At 39.1% G+C, this 20,987-nt stretch overlaps 1 protein-coding gene across 1 annotated transcript in view; it reads left to right on the top strand.

Moving 5' to 3' along the window:
• The first annotated feature begins 357 nt into the window (after positions 1-357).
• Positions 358-20,987, top strand: part of LOC102235687 (ribosomal protein S6 kinase alpha-1) — a 50,186-nt gene continuing 29,556 nt past the window's right edge. Inside the window, exons 1-2 of the mRNA XM_023352775.1 lie at positions 358-980; positions 7,300-7,344. Of these exons, the coding sequence (XP_023208543.1) occupies positions 918-980; positions 7,300-7,344 (108 nt within the window). The 5' untranslated portion in view covers positions 358-917. The remainder of the gene's footprint in view (positions 981-7,299; positions 7,345-20,987) is intronic.

The following is a 20,987-nucleotide window of genomic DNA, read 5'->3' on the forward strand; positions in this document are numbered from 1 at the left end:
TTTGTAATACTTTAAGCTAATATGATGTTAAAAGAAAAATCGGGAAATTTCAAACCAAATGCGGAGAGCATTTTCTTCAGACACGGACTGAAAAACGTTCGACTCATTTGTCTCAATAAATGTGTAAAAACCGTATTTATTTCAATTAATCTGCGATATAAAACCCATCGTTTTAAGGCTGACATGTTTAAGAAACGTGATATTGTTACGAATATCTTTAAAAGTTTCGTCTTCGGTCATATTTCAGTCCGTTTCCTCATTAAAATGCGAGAGTTTAGAAAGATGCGCGCTCCCGCGACAGGGGATGCAATTCTCGGCAGGCATGCATTTTTGGGCATAACACCGGGAAGCCTTCCTTCCTTTCCTGACCGGGAGAAAGCACACACGCGCGCACCAAGGAGGACGCAAAGATCCGAGACGACGTCGACTGCAAAGACGCCAGAGACAGAGAGAGAGAGAGAGAGAGAGAGAGAGAGAGAGAGAGAGAGAGGCTGACTGTGATTCCTCGGTGTGACATTAGGCTCAGTGCGCCGCGCTGGTAATTAAAGGAGCCTGGATTAGCCCCCTGCTTGCTGCTGCGCTCCTCTCATGCAACGCCTCAGCTCCCTCGACGCGCTCGCCTGGAAGGAAAAACTGTTTGCGCACCCCAAAAAAGCAACTAAGCAGACCAACAGGCTCCAAAATTAGATCAGATCAGTGTTTAGGAAAGCTACTTGCTGCAGCGCGTCCTCTCCTCTCCTGCTCTGAGCGGAGAACAAAGTGCTGTTAAATCTGCGCTCTGTTGGGACTTGGGACCTGAACCAGGGCATTCTGGAACTTGCACTTGACAAGAGCGACACGGACAACTCTGACGAGAGCACAGTCACACTCCAGCAGCTCAGGGGAAACTAAGAGTAAAGAATCAAATTCCTGCCAAAATGCCTCTTGCACAAATCGCGGAGCCATGGCCCACAGTGGAGCTGGTGCAGCTGGATACAGAGGTAAGGACATGTGAAATTAATGGTTTGCTTTGCACATGTGTGGCTAGTTTTAGTCCAAATCGCGAGGTTCCATTTAAAGAACGTGAACTCATTTCATTCAGTCTAAAAAGTGTTGAGCATTAAAAAGTGTCTCAGTGTTGAGTGAAGTTGCGTCCTTCTGCTGCTCAGCTGTGAATGAAAGTTGAAATAAACCGGATGAGATTAAGCTGAGTGAAGCTGACATAAAAGTTTCACAAATATTCTGCCCTGTTTTTATAAAAGGACGCGTTTCTCGGTCATATTATTCACCTCAGGACCAAATTTAAACCTGCAGCTCGGCTCACTGGAATGAGACTGCAGAGATTCTCCACCTCAGAAAAAAAAACATTTCTAAGCTCATGTAGGTTCCTGGTCGGTTTCCAGAACTTTCGGTGTGAATTCACACAAAAATCTTTCCTGTTCATGTTAGCATTTATGTACAGATCAGGCATATTATTATGACTTCCTGCCCTAATTATGCGTTGTTCTGCCAATTGGCAATCACCCATGGTTTCCATGTGAAGCTGCAGTCTTTTGTATCGATGTCAGTTTAGTTTAGTTTCTACATTTTAATCAATAGAATTACTGTAAATTAAGCCCATATAATACTATAATCTCAGAGGAATGCTTGTTTATGGCCTCCTAAATCTTAAAGGAAACCCATTTCTTGGTTTATGCCTGATTGATGTAGCTGTTACTGAAGCTGCAGTTTATTTTCTCAGTGAATTGTGACTTAAATGTCGTCAAACTGATTTTGAACATTTCTCAAAATGTGGGATTTTTACATAAATTTAGCATTTAGGCTGGGATTTGTTTTAACACAACTTGAGTTTTCCAACTTATTGATCATTTAGATTTTTTATTTGCTGACAGATTACAAAATCTGGAGAATAAGCTGGAGAAAATCACAATGACAATATGTCTTGTGATCAGTAAAATGCTGAAGTCTGTAGAGTTGATGTTTTTCTGCTTTTGGGTGATCGTAACTATAGAACCCATATGGTGCATAGTTTAGGCAAATACTTGCACAAAATGCTTTCATTAACTGGAATTCAAAAAAATAAATATTATGTATACATATTCATGTGATTTTCAGGAGAAAAACATCAGAAACAGTCTGATATTTAGCTGAAGCACAACTGAACATGGAATGAAAGCCAAACTTTTAATAAAATTTGCCATTCTTTTAATTGCAACATTGCAGCTGAGGGGTTTGCACTCTGCAAGAGACGTATAGAAGTTAAGAAAGACTTTCCCTTTCAGACAGATAGAATCTTCTGTCAGGCTTTTTAAAGCATTAGGTCCTTCGCCCACCTGTTGCAGCCAGTCATCATTTTAGCGCGCATTGTATGTTTTTATTTCACATTTATGTGTAAATATTGCAAAATCTTATATTTGTAACCATACGGCAATAATTTTACATCAGTCCAGGTATGGCTATTGCTTTCAGGTGGCAGAGTATAGGAGGTTGAATCAGCTCAATTCATTATTTCTAAGGATTTCACTTAACATTAGGAAAGATTATGGCTGCTAAAGATGTTAGAGGGCCTTTCAGCTCAATTCAAACAGGGACAGCCTAACTGTTGCTCGCTGTTATCAGAGGTAATTTGTGGGAATATGTTAATTCAGAGCAGATGTAGCTGAGCGATCAATAATTGGGCTGTGGGCAAATCTATTTGTGTGTGATTTCTCTTGCTCGCTTTGCCCCAGAATAAAGCACAAAAGGTAATTTAGCTAATTTCCATTTGTGAAACCTGTTTGGCTTCCAAGCAAAACCACTCACACTGTTCATAATCAGGAAAAAAAAAGGCTCCTCATCTGCTGTCGGATCCTGAACAACTTTCTGTGCATGTGTCCAGGGTTCCTGCAGATAATTGTGCTTTAGTGCACATGGTTGGTTTTGTCCTCCGTCATCTTCTTGCCAGTTAATCCAAAAGTGCATCCCTGCTTGTTCCATCTGTCCATATGACTAGTTGGGCTCTCGTGACCCAGCCCTCCTTTTCACTCTCCCCAACATGTTCCCTGGCATGGCCTGCAGTCTCACTTCTCCTAAGTCTTCTCTATCAATCTGAGCCCTGGGCTGTCTCTTGCTGCCATCAGGAACCAGAACGTGCAGCTGGCTGGTAGGCTGGAGACAGAGATAAATGGCAAGCACTCCATGCTGCCAGGCACTGATTTGTCTCATCAAATTAATTACAGAAGCTGAAAATCGCAAAGCAAACGCTTTATGTTGGAGAAACAGCATCTTATTCATGCACGCGTCTAATGTAAACATGCAGTTATTTCAACAAGAACCGCACAAATATGGATCTGTGAGTCGTAATTATTGGACCCAGGCAAAGGCATGGTATTTTCACAGCATTAAACTTAGCATTCTTCACAGGCTCTCCACTACCATCTGCTCTGCTGCCACATGCTACTCGCAAAACTCACATGCTGCACAACTCTAAATAGACGGTACGATCTCCGGATGGCACAGTTTCTAAATAACTGAATGCTCTGTCTTGCTGCATCAAATTCTTATTGATCATTCAATCATTTCTTCAAAAGTACAACCATCTGTATATTATTAGCATATTTTGAACTCATCAGCTTGTTTTGGGTAATTTATGAGTTCGTTCTGAGTCGAGCTCCATTCATGAGTCATTCTGATCTCCTGATTGAGAAGATTGTTCAACACAGAGTTCAGACTGATTCATTAGCTGCAGCAGACGCACTGCTGTGTCACCTCACTGAACGGCAAATCCAAAGAGTCAGAGGGCCACTGGTCACCTTCACACTCCTACCTGCCCATCAAAAACTTAATGCAAAAGGTTCACATGGATGACGAAGCAATCAGCCTGTTCACAAAGAGAGCCTGAGGAGCATCATGAATAATCACGCTGTGCATCGCAATAACAGAGCCGACTGTACCACTCGTTCTTTGCTTGTTGTCTGCAAAGTCTAGTTTCTGGGTTGAAACTTATTTTCTACCTACCTAACAACACCTAGGTATCCTGCATGCTCAATTTCTGCATTTCTTGAGTTTAAGATAATGATTTTTGTATTTTCGACATTAAATTGATATTATAGCACACTTACTTACTGACTTAAAGGAGTTGGAGTCATGTGGTGATGGAGACATTTGGAGTCGTGTGTCATCAATTCAATTTAATTCAATTCAAACACACTTTATTAATCCCAAAGGGACATTAAATGTTGTTCCAGCTCATTAATTCCGATTTTTCAAAGAGTTATTGAAGATGGTGATGGCTGTTGGCAGGAAACACCTCCTGTAGCGGTCTGTATTACAGCGGCTCCGAAGAAGCCTCTGACTAAAGATACTCTGTTTTCTCAATCATATCAGCATATGATATGATGAGAAATGTTGTAGTACTCCTTCGTATTCTGAGGTAAATGGATCATGTAGGCGTTAAAAGTGTTCCAAGAATGGAGCCTTGAGGAACTCCATCTCTCCATTTAGTGCTGCTAAATGACAGAGCAGATTCATCATCTATGTGGTAAGATCTGAACAATTGGAGTACCACACAGTTCCACCCACTTTTCCAGTCTATCTATTCGCATGTTGTTGTGGGATTTGCTCTGAACTGCATCCACAGAGTGTCTCATCCTGGTAAAGGAGCATCAGTTTGCATTTCTAGATTAAGGTTTTTTTTTTAGTGGGGACACAAATTTGCTGATCCTGTAGAACAGTCAACAGTTTATAGCGTCACCAGCTGTAGATACATTGTTGTGCAATGACTGGCATTAATTTTCTGTTTCCTCTGCTCAAACCAGCCTTGAGCAGTTCATCTGCTTCCCTTTCATTTGTGCTTTAGTCAGCTAGGACATTGTGCAGACCTTTGAGTGAGTCTTCAGTTTGTGGTCATTTTATAGCAATGGACCGCCTGCATTTGGATGTTTAGATGACTTGTCGACTTATTTTTGAAGTTCAATTTAGCTCTAGCAAAAAAGAGAGCTGCCTTTCACTTTTAATTAAAATTTTAGGGCAAAAACTAATAGATTTTTTAAATCTGCAAATTAAAATAAACAATATTATCTTCAAAATTGTTTACATTTTGAATAGAGAACATTTTCTGAATTGAAATGTTCTGCTAAACTCTCAAAGTAAAAGTGAATTTGTAAAGCAGGACTGCACAAGTCCTTAAGGTGCAAAGCCCAACAAGTCTGCAAAGACAAAAATAGGAGAAAGTAAAGTTAGTGGTTGGAATGTGTAGTATGTTTGCTGATTAGGCGTGGTCAGTAGGTAACCATAAAGTACTGGAGTGTGAGTTTTCGCTTGATTAGTGTGTTCACTCTTTGCTTCAGCTAATCTGGGTGTGAACCAGCCGAGGAACACCTACACAGAGCGGCGATAATGGAGGAGGAGAGCTGGCAAGGCGTTCGATAACGCAGCTCACTCACTGACGAACGTCTTAAAGAAGGATTTCTCCCCCCTGTGCATTCATGTTTCTTTGAGGCGATGCAGAGATGGAGTAGTTCGACCTCTGTTGCTCTCTCTGTTTGTGAGAAAGCACTCAGTTGGTCTGAGAAAAGACAATCAAAGTGGCTATTTGTCTTTTTTTGGCACCGACCAGCAGCTGTCGATACAGTGACTGCCAGATGAGATTATGAGAAATTTAGTCAGCTAGAGTTGCAGTTAGAGGAGGGAGTAAAACAAGGGTTATTGTATTTCCTGGTTGCCTAGTTACAATGCAGCGCCTCTCTGATCATCAAACATGGATTTATCCGTCTATTACACGAAAGCCATCACTGACCTGAAATTTACTCCTGGATCATTTGGGAGTCGGACGAGGAGTTCTCTCCGTCTCATCTGACAGCAGCACTGAAGCATAAATCCCAGTTGTTTGTTAATGCATTTGACTTTGAGTGTATTTTGGTGGCTGCTTGTTTGTGTGTGTGCATGCATTTGCACTTGTTGACAAAGTCCATTGGGGAGGGAAGCATCACTAACTGGGCCATTTAGATCAACCATGCAGAGCTAATGAGGATGAAATGTGTTGAGCAGTAAAGTGAAGATGATGCTGCTGGCTAAATATGCAAACACTTCAGGATCTCCACCACTGGACTGATAACTCCAATGCTGTTTGCATCCTACTAAAAAATGCAGTTAAATTGGAAATTGAAAGTTAAGTAAAGTGTCTGGAATTTGATTAAATTTGATTTTGACCCTCATTCCAACGGAGGTATGCCACTGCACACACTTGACAAACGGTTTGAATTTCTTATTTTATGTTGAGAACTTCTGCTCGTCATTGCTCCGACTGCCTGTCTCATTCTGTGCCATGTGAAGGAAGAGGAAGCCAGCTCGACGGACGCTCCAGTGGGAAACAAAGCCAAGGCGGAAAGGGGGCTGGGAGGTCACTCCACTTGTCCTGACATTTAGCCACATTCCTGTGGACTCTGGAGTGATCCTCTGTAATAACAAGGACTCATGTATATATAAGTGTCTATCATTTTGTATATATTTTTTTTACATTGATGATGAGTGACAGCACGACTGTCAGCTTGTGAAAACAATTTCAGTCTAACTTGATGGCTTCCAATTTGTAACAAAAGGTTAGTGCAGCAAAACTGGGAAGCCTTGATGTGTGGGGTAGGAAATTTCTTATTTAAAAATGGTTTCAAGTTCTATGAAGAGATGTTCAGATATTAAGTTCATGTCAAAAATTGCTAATCATCAATATGAAGGTCATCCGTTTCATGATGTGTTTTTAGGGTAGAATTACACAACTGCAGATATACTTTCTAATTTTGCTGAGAAGAAGTTTAGCTTAAATGATCATAGTGTCGCATTTTGTTATGACAATCTCCTTAAACTAGTATGCATCTTGCACACCTTGTACTTTAAAAACCTTGCACTTTGGATTGTCCCTAAATCTATCTAGAACCACAGTTGCTGCTTCGGGTTTTGAATTTAAAGTCTACATTAAAAATTTTTTTTTCAAGCTTCATCTTGTTGTTCCAGAGTAAAATGCAATCTATTTATTCCATTTCAAATGTGATTTTATTCTAAAAATCAATCAAAGCCGTAAGTACTACATCATTTTTGCAAATAACAGTCATTACACCTTTCAAAAAGTCCTGCCTGCTGAGGATGGACAAAGGGGTGCGCTTGTGCGTGAGCCTCAGATTATTAGGTTTTTCTGCAGAGGTGGAAAGTGGACTGTTGCCACCCACACAGTCTTGTAAATATTCCCTAGTATCTCTTCCTTGCCCTCTCTCTCATCTTTTTGCACGCTCGTGTGATTCATGCACTGACACACACATTGATTCTTCTCACGTCTGCTTTATTTGACAGAACGGGCAGAGCACGACTGAGGACGGAGTCACAGCTGCTGTCAAGGTAAGTGACATCTGTGGAACAGAGACACGAACAAAGACAGAAAAACGGCACATAGATGTGACTCTTTAAGAGACTTTAACGTGCAGAATGCAACCAATTTTACTGTTTATCACAATCAAATCGTGTTGAATTTCACTTTCCCTCTGACTCTTTGGCTTAAAGACGTATCAGATGACAGCACTGCTTCCGTTGGCCAGTAGTGGTCATTTTAAGATGTTAATTTGTTTTTGCTTTTTCCAATCCACATTTGTATGTCCGTATGTGTACAATGATTAGTTATGAATTATTTATTTATAGGGAAATGAGTCCTTGTTTTGTCTCTTATACGATGGACATAAGCAGAAAAATACAATAGCAGCTTGTAATGCCGAGAAAATGCCCAAATCTTGAGTCTAACTTAATGTTTTAAGAAATATTATTAAAAAAAAATACTTAAATTTATTTGGTTACAGTGAGGGTAAAAACAAAGTGTTTTTGGAGATAAGAAAACAAACGTTAAATGTTCATATTAGTGTTAAATATCCTATAAATAAGCGAATTATTCGCTTAACATCTGAAGATGAAATTAAATCAGAATTCATCTGTTAATGTAAATTTTGAGTCATTTTTTTGGGTTGAGGTCAAAAAGAGAGAGAGAGTTGTGCTCTGTGAAGCATTCCTCAGCTGGTTAATTTTAGTAGGATTTGCAATGACAGCTTGTTGAGTTTATTGGCTGGCCGGGGTTTAATGTCTGGCCACTCTATACAGTAATTTGTCAAAACAAAATAAAAGCATTAGCAATGCAAATAGTGCCTGTAGTCATCTGATCTGCTTATATATCAACAAAAATATCCACAGGCTGGTACATCCAAAAACACTCCCTCAAAATCACTGCGTCAGCCTTCCTCCCCTCCCGCTCTGCGTTTCTTTGTCCAGGCCTGAAACATGATCCCGTTTCCTCCTCTCTGTTACTTCCCATCATGTGGCAGAGGACCAGGAAATGTTCCTTCTCATGTAGCGTCTCCTTTTATCTGGCCTGGTTCTTTAGGGACAAGTGTTGTAAGAGCATGCAGTTTCTTCTTTCAGCTCAGAACAATGTGCTCAGGCCGAGGGAGAGCTGAGAGTGGATTTAAAACAGGGTTTCTTTGAAAAGGGACCAGAATGGGCAAAGATGTTAAAATGTGATGGTAAAATAAAACTAATCTTTCTGTAAATAGAAAACAGCAGTATCTAGTAAACAAATGTATTTTCCAGTGCAGCATTAGAAAGAAGTGCAGTATGCAAAACTAAGAAGCTACGCAAACAGGAGTTTGCTCAAAGCACAGTTAAATTTCTATGGTTCTTTTGCATTTATTTTGTAGTTGTTTTTTTCATAAATTTCCTGAAATTGTTTATGAATCACCAACCATATATTTTGTATGTAAGTTTTGGCAATTTGATTCGATAAACCAAAACAAAATAAGGCGTAACCAGAGTGTCTGCACATTGTTATAGAGCTTTAAATTCATGTACCTAAAATTAAGGCCTCAAAATGTACCAAATTTATTCAAATGTTAGTTAGCCTTAAATACATTAATCTATGGTTTTCATTTTCTTGTGGCAGGACTATTTAGTATCGTTTTTTTCTCAGAGGATTTTTCTGTTAGGCAAAAGTTTGAGTCGCACGGAGAGCTCCTCATCGTGTTTTGTGACTTGATGCAGTTGAGGCTACCGGTAACTAGCTGTTAATACATCTTTGCTAGCTAACTATGTTTGTAAGTGCAAATTTATTGTCAGTTTGCTGGATGACGTTTGTCTTCAACAGTGGTTCACTTCTGTTGTTAACGTATGTGAGGCTGGCAACAGAGATACGTTCGCTACAAACTTGTCTGTCTGTTTTTGATTATTATGGACCACATACTTCTCTTAATAAAAATGTTTGATTAATTTTGAGTTGGTGAAACCCTGAAGGCTACTCCAGTGCACTTAAAAGTAGGAAACTCGGAAGAATTAGAGAAATCTGAGAATAAACAGCATCTTGAAGACAAAGGAACACAACAAACGGGTCAGGAAGGAAGTTGTGGCAAAGTTAAAGCAGGTTATGTGATAAAACAATACCCCACACTTTGAAAATCTCCGTTCAGTTTATTATCTGAAAATATAGTTTGGATGCTTTTATTCAGCAGGGAGAGGGAAGCTTTTCAGAGCTGGTGAGAAAATGGATCAGGTTAAATGCAATCTTGGAGGGAAAACCGATTGAAGGCTGGAAAAATGTCACCAAGCAGCAGGAAAGTGAACATAAACACCCAGCCAAAGCTTATAAAGCTTTTGTAACACCTCCAGGTGTTACAAAAATGCTGAATATATCAAACATGACTTCCTTGGAGCGTTGAACTTAGAAGTACTTTGTATGATCAGCAAATGTAGACACACAGTGTTTGCTAATTGCTGCTGCTGCTGGTCTGGAGGAGCTGAGTGGGGAAACTCTGCTGGAGAAGCTTTGTGGAAATGGGCGGTGCTTTGTGAGAGTAAGCGTTTAGACACCCCCAAATGGTTGCCATGGGAGATTCAAGGATTTCTCAAACATGCATAAAAGAATCAAAGCAACACTCCAGGTATGTTTTTGATGAGAGAATAACATTTTAACATAATGTAAAGCTAAAAATAATACATAATACCTCCCCTTTAATAAAATACATTAAAGGGTTTGGTTATAACATGACAAAGCATAAAAAATTCTGGTTATTGGAGTTAAATTTGTGTCAATAGTTGTTAGATGTTTTTGCAATCAGTTCAATTTTATAACTGAATATGATGCTGGGTTTAATGATGGTAATGTGTTGCTGTTGAGGTGTGTGTGTGTGTGTGTGTGTGTGTGTGTGTGTGTGTGTGTGTGTGTGTGTGTGTGTGTGTGTGTGTGTGTGTGTGTGTGTGTGTGTGTGTGTGTGTGTGTGTGTGTGTGTGTGTGTGTGTGTGTGGGTTAGAAGACCTTGTCCCCAGATACCACGCCAGGAGGGCAGTTGTAACCAGGCGCTGCAGCGATCAATATCAAGCTCCTACTTAAATGCTGGGAATCTGATAATGGCTGCTGTTATCTGCTTCAGCCATGGGAGATACCTGACCTGATGGGGAGAGAGAGCAGCAACTTTTGCAAGAGAGCACAGAGGGCAGGAGAGTCAGTCCTTAGTGATCCAACTGATGTTTCTGGAGCCTGACAGTGGCTTTGAATAGTTGTCCCCACTGAGTGAGTCTGTGTTTGAGGATTTTTAGGGCTAGTGAGGTTAGCTCTATGGTCCTGGTCAAAGATGCTGCAGAGCTAATGAGCTAGCTCCATCCTGTCTGCCTCTTCAGGACGTCAAAGGTGTGAGATGCACACACTTTTGCGTACAAGCTTAAAAGTGACCTTTAGCTACAAGCTTAGCTAAAGGTCAGCTGTCGTTCCTCAGCTGCAGTTTGAGACTGGCAAAAACAGATAGTGCCCGAGATTATTCAAACCCATAAAAGGTTGAGGTTTAATGTAATCCTAAATTTTACTGCCCTTTTTTTCTTCAGATGCAAGGTAATATTAGCATTTTGGAGTGACCTAACAAGAGTCTAGGTTTGAATGTCATGGAGAATCTGTGGAGGGGCTTAAAATGAGGGTGATGGCAAAGAGGCCTTCCAGCCTTAAAGACTTATAGCGTATCACCAAGGACAAGTTGTGAAAATGCCAGTGGAAACATGCAAAACGCTGATGAGAAAGGCCAGATTACTGTGATATCATAAAGATTTTTTTAATTGATTATAGAGAAAGGTATGGATAATATTTGACATCACATTTTTGAAGATGAAATGATACTATTTTTTTTGTTTTGTATTTTTTTCTTGGTTGAAAGTACTTCAGACTCTAAATAGGCCAGGAATTTGATTTAATTTTGAGCTGAACTGGAAGTTAGACTTTGCAAACATGACTTTCTTTAGTATGTTATTGACCAAGTCCTCCAGCTTGTTTGTTTTTTCTTTCCAGAGGACGCTGCTCCAGTGAGTCTTTGGGATGTTCTTTGTAAATTAAGATGAGATCACATAATAAATATAGACCATAAATTCTCTGAACTTTCATTCCAATGTGTATTGTTGTATCTGATGTCCATCTCATGATCTATTACAATTAGGAATGCAGTGGTAAGAAAGTTTGGGCCAATATCGATGTCCAATATGTCCAACTCATCTTGTTTAAAGAAATATATAAAAAATGTAATATACCGATGTTGATGTCGTGCATCTCTGACTAAAATCCAAGCATATACCCCTGTCTTTTTTCATAGCTATATGCATCCTGATGTGACAGTACAATAGTTAACAAATTGGTTCTGGTGAGAGGTTCTGACAGCGTGACCTGACAGCAGTACTCTGTAACCTCAGTGGATCTGTCTAGCCACAGTGGGATGATATTACCCAGCAATTTACTCCCTGGCAGGAGGCCAGGATTGCAGTGATTTGCTCTCAAAGGAAAAGTGAGGCCTTTGTCCTATTTCTAGCATCAGATCACATCAGGCCCTTTGCCCTTGATGATGCATTGATCCACTAAGCTGAAACAAGGAAGATGTAATCTCAAACGTAGGGAGAGCTGTGACAGAAGTACTGTAGGTGTTTTGGAAAATTTTGCCTGAGTTTTGTTTATTTTATTATTTTTGTGAGGGATAAATTTTTCCATCAGCAATGCAAAGACTAGTCAAAGTCAACAAAATACTTCAGAGCAAAGAGCAGGAAGGAGATGCTAAAAGTGGGAAAACAACACAATAAAAGGAATAAAAGTATTAAATTATCTGCTAAATACAAGATAAACTGAAACTATTTCTCGTTTTCTGTCTTCAAGCATCTGGTTTTACTTCAGTTTCTCTTGAGGCTGAAAATGTGACGAAGCTGGAGAGCGTTGCGCTCTGACAGGATGGGATGTGCACTGTCTGTCTGAATGAGCCTGGAAGTTAATTGTGCTTCGCCAAATTAAATGCATAATGTTCTCCACTTCAGTCATTGAGGAAAACCTGTTTGTGAATTTACAGATCCACATAATCCACACAAATTACCGTGATTTGTTCCTTGCAATAAATCACGGTAATTTCTAATGTTCACGGTACTTTTTAATGTTACTATAGTTCATTTTCTGCTGCAAAAACAATTAAACACAGAATAGTTTGACTTCTTGCGTGTTACTAAACTGGCTTACTGTTGCATATGATGCAGTTAATCTTGAAAGCAGGTAAGCTTTGTGGAGAGCCAATCAACTATTTGGTTTCTGTCCTTTTACACCAGTCTGTTAAATGCACAAGATCAGCATTTTTTATTTATTTTTATTTTTTAAACCAATAATTCACAAAGCATCTTACCATCTGGCTCTCTTGTTGATTCCAGATAATCTCCTTTGCACAAAAAAAATAAATGTTTGCTTTATGGTAGCTTTCATGTGAAACCACAGCAATTCTCCTAATAAAGATGTTTATTTTTAAATCTTTCCTAATTCATAGAAGTGCTTTCAGAATAATATTGTAAAACAATCCAAATGACAGATTGCCTCCATCATTCTGCGAGAACTAACAGAATGGACTCCTAATCTACAGTAAAGTTAGTGAAATAATGTGGAGCTTTACAGAAGGCTAGTGTTTACAGTGACCAGTAATTAAGGACGTGTTTGAGGCCTCATGCTTGATTACCACAAATTGCAACATAAGACTAGAGTCTCACCTCAAAGTGTTGTAATAATGCCGCAGTTCGTTGAGAGTTGGTTGTCATGGTTTTGTTAAGGCAAGCAGGAGCTATTCTCACAAAAGCCAGCCTGGTTATAATTGAAATTTAAATTAATTTCTGTGTTTCGACCACTGCAGCGTATAGGTGTCATATGCTGTAAAGATAAAAGTGGAAGCAGTGAAACTGGCTGTTTTATTTATGTGCTAAATAACAGTAAAAGGTGTATCTGAGGTTTGCAGCGCAACTCAAATTAATTTCCAGTAAATGTTTTTTTATCTGCAGGAGCGCAGCGCTGTAGGACAAAGTGTGTTCTGTATGTTTGCACTCTTTCTGTCCCATTGCTGTGCAGTTTGCACTTCACTGTGAACTCCAACCTTCCAGGCCTAAGGGGAGCAAGCTGTGCAAGGTAATGCCTTTTCCACTGGTGTCGGTGACATTTTTGTGCTCCCTAATGTAGATAATGGCTTTTTCACTGCAGCTCGGGTGCTGAGTGAGTGGTATTTGTGCTTCAGTGGCCGAGGCACTAAAGGGCACTGCAGAGCAAAACCAGGAGTGACGTAGCTGTCTAGAGAGTAAGAAGAGAGAGGATGGTGGGGCGGCGAGGGGAATGCAGTTTTTATCTTAACGACTAAGCTGTGATTTAAAGTGCTTCAGTTAAATAATATCTTTAGCTACAGAGACAATGTGTGGGTTGGTACTGCAGTTCGCAGAGCAGCTTTGTAACCTCAGGTTACTATAGACTGCTCTCCGGCCTGGTAAATCAGGAAATGGGAAGGTGCAAGCCGTGCAGCCTTGTAGCTTATGTAAATGCAAGACTCTGTTTTTCACATGCATGTTGTAGGCATGGCAACTGCTGTCTTTGCTTCCACAGTTCTGGCCTTGCACTTGATTTACGTGGCCTTTTTACGACCCTCTTGTTTCAGAAACCTCACACTGCACATCTTCGTATAATACAGAGGTAGACTTATTTAATGCAGAGCTTTAATTCCAGTGGAATCTTAAAACACTCAACCATGTTATAAAGAAGTTGCCCTTCATGATGCAACACAGACCTGTTTGAGGCAGCGAGCAAAGGTTTGTTCTGTAGTTATTTTTGTTTGTTTTTCAGTTACAGCACCAGTAAGAAAATCAAGTGTATACTCTGGTACAGAATGGACAACCGCCTTGGTATAACTGACTCCTGGTTTACGTCCCACAGTGTTATATTGCTGCTAATAAATTTACAAAAAGTGTATTATTACAGTTGTAATAATTTTGTCTATGAAATTTATTTGTTTGTTTGGATTCCATAATGTTTAGGTAGCAACTGGCAAATGTGCCAGCTGCAGAAAATAAAAACTTAATACATTTTAGACCTATGTAGGACATTTTTGATTTAAATTTAAAGCCTGAGTGAACTGCTTAAAAAGCAGTGTTCAAATATTTCCCCACATGGCCCAAAATGTTCTTATTGAAAGCAATTGAAAGACACAAAATGTTCATATTTCCTTCTATTTGAATTAAAAATGCTAGATTTGTATTTCTAATTTTGCAAACATTTCTCCTACAACAATAGACAAATATTCTAATAAAATAAAGAAGTCTGATTTCTGTAGAAAACATAAATATACACAACATCCTAAATGCTAAGTGTTTTATTCTGTCTTTGTCTGGATTTTTAGTATCCTCAGTGAGAAAAACGGGATGTTGGTCGCTCGTTCTTCGTAAAACATCTTGCTTTATTAAGCCGAGTTTAACCGAGATTGTTTTCTTCAGCAAAGTTTAAAAAGTCCAACTTTAAGCTGGAAACCAATTTTGTGCAATTTTTATTTATTTATTTGTGGTCAAGGTCTGCACAAAATCCCTTTGAGGGCCGCAAATGTCCCCTGGCTCACACTTTAAACACCCTTGGCTTAAAACATGTTCAGTCATCTTATCTGACAGTCAGAGCTATCCATCTATTGCGTCTTGCTTATTGAAGATCGGGTCACAGGGGCAAAAGTTCCAGGCGGGAATGCCAGACATTCCGGTCGACGTTCTGCAGCTCATTCGTGCAGATTCCCAGGAAGGAAGGCACCTACACTCCCTCCACTGAGTTTCAGTTTTGGACTGAATGTGCAAAACAAAGTAGCAAGAGAGAAAGAGTTTGAACTGCTGAAGTTCGAGCACAAAGTGTGCTTTCTGCTCTAGTGCATTCTGGGATTTGCAGGTGTAGTCGTCTGCGTAATGTACCATGGACGGTTTGTAATGCATATAAAAGATAATCAGCAGTCAGCCTGCAGTCAGTATTGATAATATCATTCATATCACCACCTTTGCTCATACACTCTCACACACATGGTTAATAATACTCATTCTTTAAAACACATTACCTTCTGTTTCTTTTTCTTCATCAGTTACGTGATTTTATTCTCCTTTCATTAATGTAATGTATCACTGTGTATTTTCTACATTGATAGTAAATTTTAAAAACAGAAGCTCTCGTAGTTTTTCAGCAGCTCTATAATTCAAAAACTCCTCATCCAGAACCGCAACAGAGGGAGTGATGCTATTGAGCAAATATAAGAAAAAAGCTGATAGGTGCAATTCCTTCAGGAATGGATAAAGTAAGTTGGAAACTTAGAACCTTAAATTTCTTTGCTTAAATAAGCCTTTTTTAAGAAACTTCTTTAAATACATGTTTGCATAGTGCTGTATAACCGAGCTCTCCAGGTCCCTTTTAATCCATCAATCAGTTGTTATCACCTTTCTTGGCGCAGTGAAGGGAAACTCCAGGACCAAATAGGGAAATGATTACAAGAAAACCAGTATTTCCAAAATGTAAAATGTTATCAGCTGCCTTGAAAGAGCTGCCCCCACTTGTCTACACTGTTTTCTGCTGTTGGAGCATTATTCTTTCCAGGAACACTGCAGTGCTGCTACCCTGATGTCTTTCACTCAGGTAAATTTACTGAAAGGATATCTGCATGAACACACAGATGCAGGGAAAATGGCCCCAAAGTCCTCCTTTTTTACACTCTCAGTTCATTTCCTATATCAGCCTCTTTTTACATGCTTCCCTGCAGGGACTGTTTGCATTTTTCATCTTTTACGAGATGCATTCTACCAATTTAACCCTCTCAAATCCGAGGTGACCTCAAAAATGCAAACCCGTTATTCTCTAACCAGCCTTAATGGGCTAAACTGGCTGCGCAAACCCAGCAGTTGTGCAATAATCATGTGGTTTGGATTCAGGCATTTCCTGAAGCATGCTATATTTTTACATCAACTAAATTTTTTCAGCTACCAGATGATTTATGATTGTAATGCAGATCCAGCTTTTACAGATGCACCTAACAGTTTTGTGGGCAATTTCAGATCCCCCTCTTTAACCAGCTGATGTTGATTTTAGCTATTTTTCATTTATCTTTAAGAAAACTAATATAAGACAATACAGCAGCATTGAAAACATTTTTCAAATCTTCCTGTATAAAGAAAAAGGATTTTAGTTTGTGTTTTTAAAAGGTTATGCAATTATTACAGAATTTACACTTTAAACCTGCTTATCTTAGCTATTAGCACAGCTAGCATTACAGATCAGCCGTGTTGGTTGGTGTATATTTCTTTTTGCCGTATGTGAGAGCATGTAGGATCCATCCTGAAAGCTAACTCTCCTTAATCGAACTCAGACCAAACTTATTGACTAACAGATTTTCTCTCCATACTCAAACTGACCTTTAACCCTGTCTTCAGTTTCTTCTGTGCAGCTGGTAATGATTTCAGCACCGCCTACATCTTAGTCATAAATTAACAGTTTCCTCACCTATATGGATCATTAAACGGTTGTGTACACATTGTATGTACCAACTCAATAGTCAATAGTTAATAGTTAATTTGTTGCATTTTAGAGCTGCCTGGTGATGGTGCATTCAGTGACAAACTTGGAAATTGGAGTTTGTAGTTTTCGGTTATGATAAGAAAAAAATCAAGTCATCAGCAGCTCTAGTAAAATAGTTTGGGTGTCTAATCATGTATTTTTGAAGTTGTGTTTTAGTTCCATTTCTTCCTTTTTGTTTTGTGTCTGTTTTGGTAATCACACACCTAGGATGTGTCCTTTTTTTAGCTCAGGCATCCTTCCAAAGCTTGGATGTGCCCAGTCATACCTACATGTTGTGCTGTTTGCAGCTGCACCTTTAATTAGATGAACTCTGTGGCTTTAGCTGGTGTATGATTAACATCCAATGGATTGCACTGGGAAACCAAAATGCTTCTGCAATCAGTGGGATGTTTACCATCGGTCACAGACAGACGAGGAATCAAGATGAATGGGGTTAAAAAATTCAAATTTAAATCAGCCAGTAAAATTCCCTGATTCCTTCTCGGCTCACCAGAGATGACACATCAGCTCCTTACAAAGAGTTCAGCTTTCAGAAATGATTTCTGATCAATAAGAATCATTATTGTGTGACATTCTGGTCTTTTCATCCCTAATTGCATTATCAAACTCTTTCAGGATATTACTTCCTAAAAATAGTAAAATACTCAACTAATCTACTCCTAATGATTTTTGAAAGCATAGAAAACTTCAAACCAATGCTGAATTCATTTGTATTTTTCTGTAGCTATTTTTCTTGTAGCCATGGAGTTGACGAGGCATATAAATATCCGGTGTAAGATGTAAAAGATGAAAAAGTTTTAAAAAGTTTCCTCTGTTTCTCCACAAGAGACTTTGCTTACATGAGAAAATGTGGCAAAAGTTGCAGACAGAATTTATGCAATTCATCACTCAATGAAAGAAAAACATTGATAAAACACTGTTTTCTATCAGAATGTTACAATCTTTACTGAGATATTAACATACTTTCCTTTTTTTTACTATATCTCATATTTCCAGATCCAGCTGGTGCCTAAAATGTTAGATATGGGTGTGAATTGTGTGATGACACTTTTAATGGCAAAAAATACTTACTCTTGTCAAACATATTTTAAAAATATTTTGCCTTAAATTTCATTCCTCGACCATCTGTTTCTATGCTCTTGTTTGCCAAGTTTTGACTAAATTCCTGGATCTCTCTGCACGTGCAGGCCATGACTTGGATTGGGTTACATAAGCACGGCTGACTTTGAACAACTTTACATGGAAAATGTTTCTTATATTAGTGGTAAGCACAGTTTATCCCCACAAACACCATTATCCTGATTTAAAGTTATTTTTCTAAACTTGAGCAACAAATTCCCCTCCAGCTGCACAATTTACAGTCCAGAATTAAGAAACACGTTTTCACACGACACCTTTAACGTGTCAGTATGAATAAGTGGATGACTGTGCAGCAGGATATTACTGGAAAAGGGCACACATGCTCCACTGGCCCTCCTGAGCTCAATAAAGGGTAAGCAACTATAATATAGAAGGAATGATGATGATGATGAAGGTTGTAGAGCTGCTTCCTGATCTTCACACCATCCTCCAACCTTTTTTAAAGCTGAAAAGGGTTAAACATTTTCCAGGTAAAAAAGCCAACCGTCCTAGAAATAGAGAAAAGAGCAGGGGTTCTTGCCAGAGGAGTAATGCATTATGTCGGCATCTTCTTGGCCATGATCCCTAGTGAGCGGAGGCCTGTATTAACAAGGTTTGCACACGCCTCGGAGCGCAGTCGAGCTTAACACTTCACATTCCACTGCAGCTTCAGAGGGAGGGGTCAGGAGTGAATAGAGCCATCTAAAACTGATTGTAGCTCTCTAGGATGTTAAAACCTCTTGTCTAGTCAGAGCCCACACATGCAAATATAGTTTGTTTTTCTCTCGCTACTCTGACATCCTGAACTCTGTGAACATTTGCATGCATTTAAATAAAACCTTAGTCTGTTATCCCTTTTGCTAAATAAACCCTGAAATGCAGCAGCTGTTCTGATTTGTTTATTTTCAGTTCCTAAGGAGTGAGCTCGTGTTTTTTTTTGGCAAATATGTGCGTGTTTTTTGTTTTTTTTTAATGCAAATTCCTTCCAAAAGAAGCGAGTGTGAGTCGGCACCGTGGCGTCTGCTGAGCGGCGACCCTGCTTGTACACATCATGCAAGCAGAAACACACACCCTGACTGCGATAGTGGAGTAGGACTTTCAAGTTATTTTTTTTATGTAGCTTTGACCTGGAGACACGTCTGCCTTTACAGCAGTCAGTGGTTTGCATGTTATTGGTCCCCAGTTTGTGGTTGGACACCTAGGGGAAGGGCCGCCTCCGGCTACACACTAACACGTACATGGCCTAGATAAATCATAGACAGTGTGCCTCTGAAGAGTGAATATTTCATTTTTTTTGTTTGCTGATCAGACTGCTCATCCTCTGTCCTGCTTGATGTGTTGCAGAGCTGCTTTCCAGTTCATACCTGACTCAGAGAGATGAGCCATTTGAACATGATTGTGTTGTTTCCACCAGACTTTGTGCTCCCTGTAGTTCTGTTAAGTTCAGATAAGTGGGTCATAAACTACATTAGTGAGAATGATGCCAACATTAAGTAAAACAGTTGGATGCTGGAGTTACTTTGGTCATTTATTATTTTAAAAGACACTACTGTTTTGCTTATTCTTGTTCTCACAGTTATGGAGAGAAGTGTTGGGAAAATCATCAGTAAATGTCATAAAAATTATTTAAAATTATTTTAATTTACCCAAATTTTTAACATTTTATTTTGAAAAAACAATTATTCATAAACTGCAATAATCAATGGGAATATCATATTGAATATTGGCATTATAGCAATTAAACAATTCCTTTTTTGCATGTTTCAGTAGATTTTTTGACAGCTGATCCATGGTGATGAGCTCCAACTCTTTGGAGGTCGGGAAGCTCTCCTTGCCATCAGATACAATCCTGGCTGGGAAACTCCAAATCTTAGAAGAAACATGTTGGAGCTAAATCTGCCTGAGGTTTGGATAATGGATACATCCTGTCCATCTGACTTCAGGTCAGGCTAAACTTTTCCTTTTTTAGGCTTTTTTGAATTACCACAAATTTTTTTGTCTGCATGCCAGAATCATGAGAAATTTCTAACATGTTTTACTAATCAAAGGGTTTTGCCCTTCATGCTTATAGCTGGTAATCAAATGTTTTGAATTATTTTCAGAAATAAAACAATTTCTTTTTCATTATTTTCTACATTTTTACTGCTGTTCCTTCCTACTGTTACCAGACTAGGAAGATAAAATGTTTAGCTTTAAACCTCTAATCTATTCTCACAGAATAATTATAAAAGGCACCACCAATGATTCAACTTGAATGTGATGGGAACTTTCATATCGTCCTATAGAAAAGCACAGAGATGATAATTAACTGTGGTTGGGTTGCATAATTTGATATCAGAACATCTAGTTAACGGTGCTGTGCTCCAACATCATCATCAAAGTTTAGTGGTTTAAAGATGGCCGCCTCTGAAGCAGCAGTGCTGATACTGAGCCACATCCTGAAGGCTCATCTCACAGCGTGACGCTGAAGCTGTGCGCTGATGAGCTTCAGGATGCGGTTTGGATGAAAAGCAAGACTGGTTGGTTCAAAACAACTGACTTTTTATGATGTAAAGAGAAGCAGAGGGAAGCTGGAATATGGAATGAGAAATTAGTTGGTCATATACTTATTTAAAGCAGCTTGCAAATATATTCTATTCTTTTTAGTATTTTGTTTTGCTTAACTGAGCTAAAAATGGTTAAAAATGTTGATTTGCACAACTTGGAGCAGCAGATGTACTGTGCATGAGTTTTTCCTTGTAATTGTAGCAAATCTGATAAAGACTTAAAATGTCAAAGGGAGAAAATAATGACCTCAAACCTTTTTGTTTTTGCACACTGCAGAGTGATGTTCATTATCTGGTGCCAATGTTTATCTGGAACACAACGTTTCAGAAAGTGCACTACACTTTCTGAAACGTTGCTGCAGCGGATGACATTTAACTGTTTGAAAGCTCCCCAAATGACAACACAGCTTGAAATATGATGTGTGGCTGCTGATTCTGGT

Source organism: Xiphophorus maculatus, chromosome 19 (assembly GCF_002775205.1).
Source record: "Xiphophorus maculatus strain JP 163 A chromosome 19, X_maculatus-5.0-male, whole genome shotgun sequence".
Lineage (NCBI taxonomy): Eukaryota > Metazoa > Chordata > Actinopteri > Cyprinodontiformes > Poeciliidae > Xiphophorus > Xiphophorus maculatus.